This window comes from Coenobita brevimanus, chromosome 5 (assembly GCF_032717465.1).
Source record: "Coenobita brevimanus isolate Jiangsu-jjx chromosome 5, ASM3271746v2, whole genome shotgun sequence".
Taxonomy (NCBI): domain Eukaryota; kingdom Metazoa; phylum Arthropoda; class Malacostraca; order Decapoda; family Coenobitidae; genus Coenobita; species Coenobita brevimanus.
The window spans coordinates 5,141,982-5,157,486 of record NC_136958.1 but is presented as its reverse complement, the minus strand read 5'-3'; the positions used below and the strand labels follow the sequence as shown (position 1 = coordinate 5,157,486).

General features: G+C 40.2%; 1 protein-coding gene across 1 annotated transcript in view; it reads right to left on the bottom strand.

The window, feature by feature from the left end:
* Positions 1–14,701, bottom strand: part of LOC145397542 (acyl-CoA:lysophosphatidylglycerol acyltransferase 1-like) — a 34,448-nt gene extending 19,747 nt beyond the window's left edge. The window contains exons 1-4 of the mRNA XM_080270616.1: positions 14,599–14,701; positions 9,353–9,524; positions 615–840; positions 244–438 (exon numbers count right to left, since the gene is read on the bottom strand). Of these exons, the coding sequence (XP_080126742.1) occupies positions 244–438; positions 615–840; positions 9,353–9,524; positions 14,599–14,701 (696 nt within the window). The remainder of the gene's footprint in view (positions 1–243; positions 439–614; positions 841–9,352; positions 9,525–14,598) is intronic.
* Between the last annotated feature and the right edge of the window lie 804 nt (positions 14,702–15,505).

Below are 15,505 nucleotides of genomic sequence, written 5' to 3'. Positions count from 1 at the left end.
AATGTCTTGTTGGAGTGAAGTGGTTAAAAGAAGAAAATGATTGTGATAAACACAAAATCATTATTCATCATGGAAATTCATGAATACACTGCTGTAAACAAGCCTTGCCAAAGTGGACCTGACTTTTCTGTCAAACAATGCTCTAACAAAGCAAAGTGTACTATGGTGATAGTGGTAAAAGAAGAAGAAGAAGAAAAAAAAAAAAGTCTGTTGCTGATGATCTCAATAAATATGAAAGCTCACAGCATGAATGAAGAAATCTCCATGAGCCCAAGAGACTATGCCGAAGTTGGTGAGACGGAAAACATGGTCCATGATCCACATTATGTTGTTAGAAAGGTGTGGGCGGGAATTGAAGGCAGCCATGATGAGTGGGACATCTGAAGTGGACTGGTGGTTGAAGAGTATCAGTGTTCTCTCTCGTATTAGGTCCCACACCTGTGGAGGCAAGAAATACCACCATGTACTGAAGCAACCAGATAGCAGATGGCTTATCTGTGGGCAAGTAGTTCTACTACATACAAACTAACAAAATATGACAGTGTACAAACACAAATCCAGCAAGTATATACAGAATACTAGTGACTCTTGACAATCAAGGAAGTGTGACTTACATCATCACCCAATTCAACAACATGGTATCCAGCACTATATGACCAGAGGGCCACCATGGAGAGAAGCCAGCGGAACATGATGCCTTCTAACATCCAGTAAGTTCCTTCTGCTGTCCATTTGAGTGGCTGCAACACCAACAGCCAGCAGAAGTGCACAGGGATGACATAGAAATTGTTGAGTGTCCACACGACAAAACGTATGCATGCCCTCACACACAGGTACACTCTGGGGAAAAGAATAAAAAACACATGTTAGGGTGTTTGCAGAGATAATTAAGTGTAGTGGAGAGAGTGGAGTGAAGCACTTATTGAAGATATGTAAGAAGGCATAGATGAGTGAAACTGTGCCAGTAGAGTGGAAAAAGGCAATGACTGTGCCCCTGTACAAAAATAAAGGTGAGCGAAGTGAATGCACGAATTATCGTGGCATAAGTCTAATGTGTGTTCAGGGATAGTACAGGTATACCTCGATATATGATACCCTAGATGCAATACCCGGGCTTAACAATGGTGGTAGAAATACCACCATACCCTACCTAACGAAGTCCAAACCCCAGTTTAACGATGGGTTTTGATTTTCTTTACCAATTTTGATAACATTCTAGACTAAAACTGTGTGTTTTGGTTGATTTATAAACTGTATTTAAACTTACTGTGTTTTAGCCATAGGTGGGGTGAACATTGTCATTTTGGGGTACAGTTTACTAAGCTTGATTTTTTCCAGACTTATATTTGATGATTTTCAGATTTTATTTGTTGGTTTTAGTGAGTTATTTACAGGTGTTAGGCTAGGGTTAACTTCTTTTACAGCTGTTAGGTCATTTATATTGGCTTTAAATTTGTTCTGGGGTTCATTTGGGTGGGTATTGGACTTGGCTGGGGGGAAACCCAAGGCTGAAAAGTGCATCCCATTACTTTATATGTTAAATCTACCCCAATACACGATAGCCCGCCTAACGATAGGTTTTTACCTAACCAACTGCGTTGTTAAACTAGGGTATACCTGTATATGGAAGATTTATTATAGAGAAAGTAAGAGTGATATCGTAAGTCCTAGTGAGTGACGAACAGGGTGGCTTTAGGAGTGGCAGACGATGTGTGGATTAAATATTTGCAGTGAGACAGATAGTGGAGAAGACTTGTGAGAAGGGCAATCGGGTGTTTATGACATTTATGGATCTTGAAAAAGCATACGACAAAGTACATAATGAAGAACTGTGGAAGGTTTTGCGCACGTACGGTGTACGTGATATGCTGCTAGGTGCCGTCAAGAATTTTTATGATGGTAGTGAGGCATTTGTAAGGGTAAATGGGCATCTAAGTGAATGGTTCACGATCAATGTGGGCATGCAACAACAAGGTTCTGTGATGTCCCCATGGTTGTTCGATATATACATATGGATGGGTTGATGAAAGAAGTAAAAACACAAGTAATGGAGAGAGTGATGGCATTGGTAATGAACGGTGATGGATGGAATACCTCACACTGGTTGTATGCTGATGATGCAGTGCTACTTGCAAATACTGGACAAGAGCTTGGTAGACTAATGCAGAACAGTGTAGATGTCTGTGAGCATCGTACCTTGGGGGTAAATATAGAAAAGAGTAAAGTGATGGTTACTGAGAAAGAAGGTGACTCCCAGTGCGATGTTCCAGTAAAAGGAGAGAGACTGGAGTTGGTGAGAGAGTTCAAATAGCTGGGAACAGTGACAAAAAAAGAGAGGAAAATGTGCAAAAGAAGTGGAAGGTAGAGTGACACAAGGAAGGAAAGTAGCTGGTGCTATGAAGGCCCTGATAAGAAACAGAGGCTTGAGTGCTAGCGCTGCACGAGGTTTACATGAAGGAGTGTTGGTGCCAATTTTAACATACGGCTGTGAGACTATACTGTGGCATGAAAATGAAAAGTCAAGAGTACAAGCAGTGGAGATAGGACTGAGAGCAGTGGAAATGGGACCGTTGAGGAATGAACATGGTGCATAGAGAGTGGATAGGATATGGAATAATGATTCATGAAAGATGGCCCTGGTGAGAGAGGATAGTGTTTGGAAACTCCCTGTACTGTTGTTTGCAGATGATACTGTGTTGTTGAGTGAAGACGAAGGGGAGCTGCAAGGCTTGGTGGATGAGTTTGAGAGAGTGTGTAAGAAACAGAACCTAAAGGTGAATGTAGGGAAGAGTAAAGTGATGGTCTTTGAGAGAGGTGAAGTCAGTGAATGTACAGCGAGGTTGGATGGTGAGGAATTGGAAAATGTGAGTACGTTTAAGTATTTGGGCAGTGTGATGAGTAAGGATGGAGGTTTGGAGGGTGAAGTGCTTGAAAGGGTACAGCAGGGAAGAAAGGTTGCTGGTTCCTTGAAAGCAGTGATAGGAAACAGGGAAGTGAGCATGGAAGTAAAAAAGTTACTACATGACAGTATTGTGATACCAACTCTAACGTACGGAAGTGAAGCTTGGACATTGTTGGAAGGACACAAGTCAAGAGTGAGAGCAGTGGAAATGAGTTATTTAAGAGGAGCCTGTGGAGTCACGTGGAGAGACAGGCTGACGAATGAGGATATAAAGGAACGTTGTGGTGTGGATGTGGATGTGATAGGAAGCGTTGTGAGGAACACACTGAGGTGGTTTGGCCATGTGGAGAGGATGGAGGGTGAAAGACTGACAAAGAGAGTGTATGTGAGTGAGGTGGAGGGTGGAAGAGGGAGGGGGAGACCGAGGATGAGATGGAGGGATGGGGTGGAGAGGTATATGAGAGAGGGGGGTGTGAGTTGGGAGCAGGGCAGTGAAATGGCGGGGGACAGGGCGACTTGGAGGCGATTTGTTTGTGGCCACCCCAAACGGGATTGAGGCGTCAGGCAATAGATAGATAGATAGATAGATAGAAAGATGCGCAGTGAGGAAGTCTGCGGACGTCAGAATCGAAGAGAGTGTACCGAGATGGTATGGTCATGTGGAGAGAATGGATGACAACAGAGTGGTGAAAAAGGTATATCTGAGTGAATCTGAAGGAGGAAGGAGGCGAGGCGGGCCAAGAAGAAGGTGGAGGAATACGGTGGATGAGTGTGTGAGGAACAGAGATATGGAGGTTTGTAAGGCAAAGGGACTGACAAGAGATCAAACTGGCTGGATTAATTTTGTGCGGAGAAGTGCATGACCAGGGATCTGGCACCGTCTTTTAATGTGACAGTGTTCAGATTGGCTCTATCAGATAGGTATATGTGAAGCTATAGAACGTGGTGAAACTTTTTGGTGGCCCATCTGATGAAGCCAGCATTCCGTGGGCTTGAATGATGAATGAATGGAAGTGTGGCCCATTGAATTGGGCAAACTTTGGCTGTCTGGACGTTGCTACTCCTCGCCCTGCCCTTGGGTGGGAAAGGAGGTCTGGATGATGATGATGATGATGATGATGATACTTATTTCATAATGTCCACATTACAGCACTGTATACACAACATAGAAAGAGATTATCCACAACAATGAGCAACCCTGTTTGTACTGTATATCAAACACAGTACAATCAAAACCCCTCTCACATCTATTATAACCACCAGATATGAAAATTTTCTTGTGATATTATGACTATCATTGTTCAATGATTAGATGATGAATGAATGAATGATTCATTACTGAACCATAATGAATATTACAAGGTGATGCCTTATTCCATGATGAGTATTACTAAATAAATGGTAGTACCGGTGAAAAATTGAGAATTTTGTTTGCCTCATACAGTATATGCACTGGCATATCATGAAATCTACTGGCACATAGTGCTTTACATTATTTATCCTGTTTACATCTACAGTTGTTCTAAAAATGCTAAGTTCTACAGTATGCCACCTTCAAAGTTATTTGCCATTCACTGCCTAAGTAAAATCCCCACGACATTGCAAGGAGGAGCAGAATATCACACAGACTGTCTTTTCCACTTCAAGCTAACCATTCTAATTTTTAGAATACTAACACATTCTTCAACCACTCAACCTCCATAATTTGACTTCCTTCTTCCAGTACTTACTGCACATTATAAAACTACTATTGACTTAACGCCCCCCTCCCCTCCATCATTATCATCATTTTCACTTTCCTTCTTGGGATTTTACAGTTACCCTTTTCCTGTGAAAAGCCTCAAGTCTGAATACCATTATATCAGCTAGCAAAGTCAAAGTGACAAAAATAAACAAAAAATAAGTAGAGCAAACAATAAAATAAAATAAATTAAGTAACAGGACCAAGGCCACAATGAGGACTTTCTCCAAAATGCTTTACAACAAGATACAGTGCTCGTCAGAAGTATTCAGCGATGTCCGCCGGGCGCGCAATACTTATGGCCCAAAAAGAATCACCCCATTTTTGGGGGTAAGAATTGAGCCACAAGTTTGAGCTCCGAGCATGACGTCACGGTAGCCTGAGGCCTTCTGACGCGCTGGTTGGTTCCCGCCTCAGTTGCCCACGGGCTGCCTGAGAGAGAGGAACTCCGCCGAGTGTCCCTCTCAAATTGCGCCATTTTTTACCGAGTGTCCCGCAGTGTTTTGGCCTTCAAAACTTTGTTATGGCACCTATCCGTGAACTATCGAGTGAAATCATATCCCAGATCATTGCTCTAAAGGAGGCAGGCCACCAGACAAAGGAAATTAGTGAATTGGTTGGTGTGGGACGATCGACAGTGCGTCGTTGGTGTGCGCGGTTTCGGGAGGAAAACAGTGGTGAAGTTCCCACAAAGAAACCGAGGTCTGGTAGGCCTAGGAAAACTTCCCCAAGGTCTGTTAATGTTTTAAAACGTGCAGTGGAGTTTAATCCTTGTGTGAGTGCAAGGATAATTAAGGAGAGCAACCCAGAAGTGTTTGGTGAGGTGTCAGTGAGAACAGTGTCTCGTAGGGTGCATGAGCTTGGTTACACAAGTCACAGGCCTGTGAAAAAGCCTCTTCTCTCTAGCAGCCAGAGAATTCGTAGGCTTGCCTTTGCTAATAAATATCTAAATTGGGGTGAGGAGCAATGGTTGTCAGTGTTGTGGTCTGATGAGGCAACGTTTAGTGTTACCTGTAACAGAGGAGCATGCAAAGGTAGTGACCCACTTGACCCACGGTATGTAGAAAGCACAGTTAAACATCCTGATTCACTCATGGTATGGGGTTGTTTTTCAGGGAAGGGTTTGGGGAAGCTTGTTGTACTTCCCAAGAACCTCAGAGTGAATCAGGATGTTTACCTGGAGCTTCTGTGTGATCATTTACCAGACTCCTTCGAGCTAACAGGTGCACGAGTGTTTCAGCAGGACGGTGCACCTGCTCACAAGGCCAAATCGGTCACCAATTGGCTTCGTGACTGCGAGGTATCATTCATGACAGACTGGCCAGGAAATAGCCCAGACCTCAACCCGATTGAAAACCTCTGGTACCTCGTAAAGAAGAGTCTCCAAGGGAAGGACGTGAGCTCTCTGCCTAAGCTGGAAGCCGCCATTCGTGACTCCTGGGACAAAATACCCCTCCAGCACCTCAGGAGCCTCGCCCTTTCACTTCCAAGACGTCTCAGGTCCATGAAGAAACGTAAAGGCTACCCTACGAAGCACTAAAGGTAAATAAAATGCATTATTTATATGTTTTTTCAATGTTGAAAGGTTTGTTTCTCAGGAGGGACGCAGGGCGCCCCATACTTCTGACGAGCACTGTATGTCTCTTAAGCAGAATAAGCTTGACAGTAATCAGTGTAATACAGGAAAAAAGAAATAACTCTGAAGGCTTAGACCTGTAATAAGCAGAATGTAAGTTTTGGTAAAGATTAGGAAATCTATACAAATAAACACAGAACCTGGACCTATTGTGGATTACATAACAACAATCATTTAATCATCATCATCCGGACCTCCTTTCCCACCCTACGCGAAGGTCAAGATTGTAAATCACAAGTACTATACAACAAAAACTAAAGGCAACAAAATTAATACAGTTACTGTATATACTGTATTTAAATACTCTTCAGTTTACCTTGTACTGGCAAGAGGCAAAAGAAGTATGAAAATGTGCTAAGGGAGTATGCAGCATGGATAACAATCATAACAGAAAAGCAGGGAAATCATAAAGCATTTTATATAAACAGGAAATTAAAGAAACATAAAGAACATGATGTGCATTTCTCAAAATAAGTTTCACTGTAATTCACCACATCAGGCATTAATTTCTGGACAATAAACATGAACTACAGGATACGTTAAGATTAAAACACTAGTAATTATCTTTCTCCAGTGAAAAATTTAGCTGTGCAGGCTCTCATTGAACACATCTTTGGATAGCTAATGTATATTCTGACGATATATTCAACTGTCCCGTAAAAATACCTGCATTTATGCATTACAGGGCAGCTAGTGAAATATAAGTACCACCAGTACACTATAGGTATTTCTGCAATTTGTATCTAGCTACAATCTAATTCACACTGCAATTAAAGTTCCTGGAATGGAGCATGAAATGCAAATAAAGCAATAATGTAAACCAATACTGTAATCCTCTCCACCACTGTTAATTCTACTTACAGTTGGCACACTTTCCAGCCAAGAGATGGACTGAAGAAACATTAATAAAAGAGATACTATAAACCTGGAGTTGCTTATAATTATCATTTATTACTCATGTAAAAACATTTCATGAAATATAAATATGATGTAAACAAGAAGTGGTGCCAAGGCACAGGAAAGTCATTTTAGTGCTGACGTATAAATGCAACAGGATATCTAGTCAAAGATATCACATAACAAATTTGAAGTAAATCGGGTGAAAACTGATTATTTTATGCCCAATTCAAATTTTAGGCTTAACTCACCTGACACTGACCTCTCTACCACTAACCGGGGGGTGACCCCCCTGATGTAATGAGGCATGTTAAAGGGTGCAGATTTGAAAAATGCACCATTAGGTTTTGGTTTTATGTCAGTATGATGAATCTGAAAGGAGTTATGGCAAAAAAAACGATCTTTACCGCATCCCTGTTCTTTTTACACTGGGGGGCCTACAGTCTGGGCCTTGGCCCAATTTGGCCCATATTTTAAATCAGATGATCAGAAGGTCATAGCCCATCACCCCTGTAATTTTAGTCTAAACTGCACCAGTAGTTTTTGCATTAAGTTGTTAACAGACAGACAGACAGACAGACAAGCAAACAAACAGACAAACCATGTGAAAACAATACCCATCCCCGTGCCCCTCCATGGCGGGGATGGGTAATAAAAGATAATAATTATTATACTAGAATGTGATACTTACAATTTTATATATCTCATGCCTGAATGGAAAACAACTGATTATCATATTCTTCATAGCAATACCTGTATTTACTTTGAAATACATTGTATGTAGACAGAATTGCAAGGAATGTGTTGCTGATCACATACAGTACCACAGGGCATTAAAATATACACTCAAAGATTTATATACTGAATGTCATATACCAAAAGGTCAGTGAACAGAATTTCATTAGGCTAGGTGAGTATAATTTTCCACTTGAGTGGTTCACAATTGTAAAATAAAGACGTTCCTGTGCTACAGTTAAAAAATTATATAGCAAACCATTCTAAATAAGTCTGAAGAATAATAAAAATTTTGAAGGAAAATGTCTCATTTTATCTGCAGAAAAATATTTTTCCATCAGTAACAAAACCCAAACTGACAAAAAGATATCACTACTTTTGACTGAGAAGAGCTTTAAGATATGCTACAGCAAGGTACCTGAATGCACAATTATACTCAGGTTCCCCATATGTAAGCATAACATTCCAAAACAAACACTTGGAAGAGTCTATCTATCTATCTATTGCCAGACACCATAATTGCATAAGGGGTTGCCATCTGACTCTGGGTTATTTGTTTTACAGGGAGGGGCACTAGCCCTCCACCAACCCACTTGTTGACACGTAGGGAGCACATATGGTTTGGTTATATGGTTACCACCCAGGGTTGTAAACGGTTTTTTGGCTTACAGGAAACCATTTCGCTTGTCACTCAATGTAAAGCCACCTGTAACGGAAAGAAAAGCAATAAGAAGTGAAAGGAAAGATGGGAGAAACAGAAAGAGAGGAGGGCAGGCACAGAAAAAGAATGATAAAGGCTAAGGAAGAAGTAGGCAGCACTACATCAAGTGAGTGGATGATGGTTGCCACCACCTACCACTAAGAGTGCAGAGTACTAATTAGCCTATTTTTAAGGAAAACTAAACTGTACCTCACATAACATGATAAAAATGAGTAAATACAGAAATACATCACATGCAAAGGAAGGAATATTTAGCTGCTAAATGTCTTCTAAACTTATAAAAAAAAATTACGAAATCAAGTTTCCCTAAGCCATATTACTATTTTCCCAAAACCATATTACTATCATTTGGTGGTGTCAAGAACACAAATACACAAGGCATCATTATACTAAGGAGGTTAATGAAGACTGCTACTAACCCCTTCACTCAATGAGGTCCTTCCCAAGATGAATAAGGGAGCTTGGTTGTAGCAAGTGAAAAACTCTAGAAATGTATTTATACATAAGAGACTGATCTTGAATCTGATGAAGCATTTTTCCACTTTCTACTTGCTATTTTCAGTTGCTTCAATTCTGTTTTGGAGACTTTCTGAACCGGAAGGTTTGATACAGTACAATATAATCCTTATTATCCCTACTTAGATGCTTTTCCAAAATTTAATGCATGTAAAGGTAAATTACAAGATAAATAATCGTGCTTAAGGGGTAAAACATGCTCACCTCTCCGGATCAAGTCGCATACGAGGGGTGTTGAGGGCCATGGTAGGGTGGTGGTGAGGGGCATGCAGGGAGACTGCGATGACAGTGGTAGTAGAGAGAGAAGTGACAGAAGACAGAGTACACAGGTCAGGAGGCTTGGACACGCTCACCCAGTGATCACTCAAGCCATTATCTGTGGGGGAAGGCAGGCAGATAAGGCTTCATTACCAGTACTAAGCAACATCTACTGCCTCTGGCAGACATTTCATATTGGGAAGATTCAAAACTGTACAGTATGATTAAAAATATCTAGTGTAAAGGTATGATAAAAAATTAAGTAGCTACACTCTACTACTCCAAACTACATACAGGTATCAGTAATTAAATATATTATTTTTAATGAAACTAACTGAAACTCCTGATTAGTAACATGAAAGACAGAGATAATACCACAATCTCAAGACATGATCAGATGTAAAGTACACATTACTAGCCCTTCTGATAACATTACATAACTGTATCTAATCTCAACAGGTCAAGGACCTTGACTAGGACAACTTCAGATAAATAGGTAAATACATACAGATACAGAATGTAGATATAGAGGATCCATAAATATTCTGTACACTTTTGAGGCTAATTTCTCTGCCTAGCATACTGTACAAGAACAACGAACAGTATGATAAATTCATGGTCAAACTGGTACCTAGTATATGCACCAGTGCTTTTCCAACAGAAATAATTATCAGTAACAGAAGCATTATGAAACTACTGTATATCATATAAGAAAAGCATATGCTATCTTTGCAATATTGGCAGATACCTTTCTGGGTTTTAAATACTACAATCTCACCCTACTCCATACCTAGTAATTAACATTTCACTCCAGTAGCTACCAGGACTAAACTATAATAATATACAGCCTTCATATCAAGTTCATCACCTGACCTACCTCCAAAGCATGATCAACAATCACTGACACTGGTTGTCAGAATGCCATGAGCTCCACTAGTTTAATATATATGCTGTTAAATAACTGACAGCTATAGCTGAACAAATCTATGTTGGTTAAGTATAGTAGCTTAAAAAGTTACATAACTGGAAATGGTGCCTAGGAGCACATCAGAAGGGATGGCTTTCTCTCTCACTAACTCTCTCTCTCATGTCTCTGGTTACTCATCTCATGTCATCTTTTCACCATCAATCAATCCATCATCCAATCTAGTACTGCCACTTCTGGAGCAGCTGACCCTGGGCTACACTATTCACAGCTGTACTGTACAGCCATAATGGACTCAGTAGCTATGCTGATTTTAACACAGTCTATTTTTGGTATGACAGTTATATTCTATTCACTTCACCTTGGCCAAAAACTGTCATCCATCCATTTTGAAGGCTAAGTTATGACAACAGATCAACACTGGAATATGATGCTAGCCATGAAGAATTGATACTGAAATCGGGCCACAGTATTGTCTTTTTGTGCGACTCAGCTAGGTGAAATAAGCTGCAAAAGGATGAAAATTTGGGCCAAGTTAAGGTGAATGAAGAATAGCAATGTCAAGTTACAGTGTCATGAAGAAAGTTAACAGCAGCTTCTTACACTGTATTACTCTGCATGTATCCCTAGCTTAACAATGTACCGGTACTGGTTAACACTACCCATTACTCTGTTTTAATTATTCTGATTTTTTTCACAATTTTTTTCTCTAATTTGCTTTAATGATCACTTGGGGGGGGGTAAAAGATTAGAATTAATACTTTCTGAGCTGTGAAGTGAAAATAAGTGGGTGATATACGGTATGCATAAAACAGCAGCATTACCGCAAGTACATGAATGGCTGCTTGGCCTGTCAGTCTTTACTGTCACATTACTTTAAGTGTCCTGATGTCTTTTATCATCATTATATTATTTAGATTTCTCTGGAAAGGTAGTATGTGGTGCTTTCAGTGGCTAAAAAGTTTATCTAGGCTTGAGTTAAGTAAAAGTTTCCCCATCAGGCCAGTCTTGGAACCCTCCGCAACATATCCCCATTCAAGCCACGTTATGTGCCTGCTTAATAATTCACTTGACTCGTTGAACATGGAGATTTTTTTCCATTGCCATCTCTTGATGGCTTCTTTCAATTCAACATAAATTTTTCAAACTGGAGAGGTTAGATATAACCTTCATAAACCCCTTCAATATACAAGGTCTTTTCTAACTGAATAAAAGCACTTGGTGAAAAAAAAAAGAGCTTAAAATTACCTCATCCAGACAGAAAGGATTAACAACATAGCTTTGGGCAAAGCAACCCAATCATTAAATAAGGGATGCTTGTATGAGCATCCTCCAATGACGGTAATAATTTAAAATCCATACAAATGAGGTGAGCAACTGGTAGGCTTCCATAAAGCAGAAGTCACCAAGGTGTTGTTGTTACTGAGTACCGGTAACCCCAGTCCGTCAGGCCACGCAGACCCATCAACTGCAAGCAAGCAATCGTTCCTACACAGCCGTCTTGTGCAATAAACCTATGTTCTCTTGTAGCAGACAGCGCCTTGCCACTGTGAGCCATGGGTAAGAATGGAAGTTTGGTTGCTGGATGGACACTGTATTAGTATCTCTCCATCCAGTTAAGTGACACTACATCACCCCTTTATGTGGTGGTTATATGCCAGTAATTAGCAATGTAAATGGTTTCCTGGGTTACAGGAAACCATTAGGATGTCAGTGTACAGTCACCTAAGGACAGCACTACATCAAGTGAGTGGATGATGGGTGTCCCCACCTCCCCAAGACATAACTGGAATGAAGTTAACTGTCCTTTTAGGGTGCGCATCCCTGTTATACTGTAAAAACATTACACCATTTTCCGCCAATCAACAGCTTCAACACAACATCAGGCAAATGAGGATGCAATAATACACCAAAGTTTAAGCTTCTGAAGTGCAACAATGATTTCATAGCTACAGTACAATGTCTAGAGAATAATGAGTGAAATCCGAAAACTAAACTTCTGCAGCAGGTTTTGTTTGCTGGATGGATAAGGGAATGAAGGCTTGAATGACTGTGGCTCACTTCACAGGGAATGCTGTTTGATATTCCAATTCTGTGCTTTGTATTTCCTTGTGTCTAGATCCTACCTATGTACTAGGGCTATGACGATGATGATGATGATAAAACTTACTGACCTGAAACATTATATGATAAATGAGAGTGGCAGAGGAGTGGCAAAGCTATGGAATGAATTCAATTATTAGTAAGCCACTACTAGCATACAGGCTGGTCATATAAGCTTAATCCTATCAATACTGACATGGATCTAAAGGAACTATATCTGACACAACTGCTATATCCATAAAAACCCCAGCTTAAATGTTATGATCAAGAGAAAACAAAAGAAAAAAAGAAAAGATGTTGCATCACAGTCAGCTGCATAATACAGTATCAAAATCAGAGTTATGAAAAATATGTATTCTAGCAACAAAATTTCTAAAGACAGTCAATATGAAAAGAACCTGGAGATTTTATAACAGTTAATAATAAATAAAATCACCTCAAAGGTTGCCCATGGTACTGCCAAACCTAAATTATGAGAAAAATTGCTAGATGAAGGTCTTCAGATATGATATATTAAAGAAATAAATAATCACTTCTACATATATAACATAAAAAGCTCCAACAAGAAAAAATGTACCTCAGTTATATAATATGCCCAGGCCTTCTCTTGTATTTGTAGGACTGGAAGAAACAGTGTATCAGCAGAAAGGAACATTTACATGGGGCCACTAATGTGGTAAAAATACTCTCAGTGATAATCTCACTATGATGTGTCAATGCCAATTTAACAAACATGGACATTCTATGAACATTACACTCAGCTGCAACGAAAAGTGTCGAGACAGCTATTTTATTAAAGAAACATATTGCTCATTACAAAACTGCTGTCTGTGTGAAATTGTAGACTGACTCACTTATCTACCCTAGGTCCTAATTTAACACAAGAGAAATTACATGAACATAGGCATTTCCTCTAATCTGTTCATGTGCACTGGCTCATGTCACAAAACAATGAAGAAATCAGAGTTGCAAATGTTCCATTACATGTGACCGTCTATGATGCATAATATATAAAATATATTATGCATCACAGACAGTCACATATATTATATGCCTTTGAAAACACTGACGCCTGACCATCCCCGAAACTGGGCCTCTACACTTTCATCTCATCCTCCACTTATTACCGCATATAAAGGAAATTATTCATGGATCTACTTTTAAATATCATATGACATGATAACACATCAAGTGAAATACACGTGACATATCCACGCGCCTGAGAATTGTGAACAAGCAAATAGCAGGAAGCAGTCCGAAACTGGAGGAATTTGTATCTACCTATTTTCTGATGCTTATCCATATCAGTAAGTCATAATTTTAGTTGAAAGGTAAAGCTGACACTCTTACCTGCTTTCATGCATTATTACAAGCACGAGGATTAAAGGAGAGCTCCATAAAACGTCCATATGTAAGGAAGGAAGCGAGATGTAAACACTGACTACAATGTTTTCAGCTGACGGCGAGGTGTTGCGGAATTCGACACAGTTCGGCTCACTGATAATCCTAAAACCACCTGTTTCGGTAAAACCACTTTGAGTGCCATTAACGAAGTTCGGTTCAAATAATTTTGTTAATATGATCGCATAAAATGGGTTGACTACTCTACATTATTTCAAAGTGAACAGGCATTCGGACCGATGTAAGCCATGAAACGAATTAGTAACCGATAAATCTCTTCTATAACTGCTTTTAGGCTTTTATTTCACAATTTATGCGAAGCAGTAATGTAGAAATAAATTTTAATAGCTCCAGAAACATGTAAACGAAACATGTAGACATGAAGTGAAAATGACTGCATCAGGGCGCATACCACTGCAAGACAACGCCACGGTAAGGCGGGCAGTTCGAAACGCCTGAGACGGGGGAAGGGGTGCGACAGACGAGTACTTTCATGGTATGATGCTCTGAAGTGGAAAAATTGATATTAAAACGAAGAAGAGTATAACTTTTAGCAAGTCTGGAGCCTCTCTCTCTCTCTCTCTCTCTCTCTCTCTCTCTCATACAGTTGCATCCCTTTCCTCTTGCCCTTTAGACATATCTTGAGACACGCACTCTGCCCAGAATCCCATAAAGTTCTCCAGAGTTGGGATTCACTGAGAAGTTACTGTTTCTGAGTGGTTTCCTTCACTCCATTCTTCCCACTTCACTCAGCCTACCTCACCCAATGCTCTTAAATCCTTGACATCCTTTACCAGGCATCCTACAAGCTTCACAGAGTATACTCTACCTGGAATGCCTGAACACCCAACACTATCAAAGCCCATCCTGCCCAATCCCTTCCATCCATTTCTGCTCTGATGTGGTAGCTCTCAGTCATAGAAATTATTATCCTGCTTCCCGGGCGACATATAGCGCCCATCTTCACAGGGTATACTTCCCTCATTATCCCCACACCCATCATCACCACAGACCTGCACAGCCCATCCCACTAAGAAAGTCTAGCAGTTGTAAATCCTGTAAAAATAGATCCAGGTTACGATTGCGTACCCTTGGGAATAAAATAATGTCTCCAGAGTTTCTGACACCTTGACCGTAATCGGTAATCAAGATTAATATTTGTGACATAAGCTGTTCCTCTTCTATTTCTTCTCCACTATATATTTTCCCCGGTTTTATTTTTATTTTTGGTCAAGTTATGCGAAACGCCACAAGCATGAAAGTTTGAAGTTATCCCATACTCAATCCGTTTTCTGTGATAAAAAGTCTCTAGCAGTTTTCTTTGTATTTATTGGATAACCAAAAGTTTTACACATAATTTTCATACCTCAGATAAAATTACACTACTCGCGCACCAAACGTCCACTAAATATTGATTACGGTACGCTTAGCTTCACACACCTGTAATGACGCACGCAACTCACACTTGCTTCTCTCAGGAATCTGCTTGGTGCTAAAGGGTTTGATAACACCATTTCCTCAGTGACTTTTTTGCGAAATTAGAAAGAGGAGAAAGGAGAATATGTGTGTGTGTGTGGACGAAATAACTGAAACAACTTTAATCCATTTCTAACCAAACTTGGCGGAAGGATTCGGGGTCAGCCAAGGGTCTCAAGGGCACAGGGCAAAGT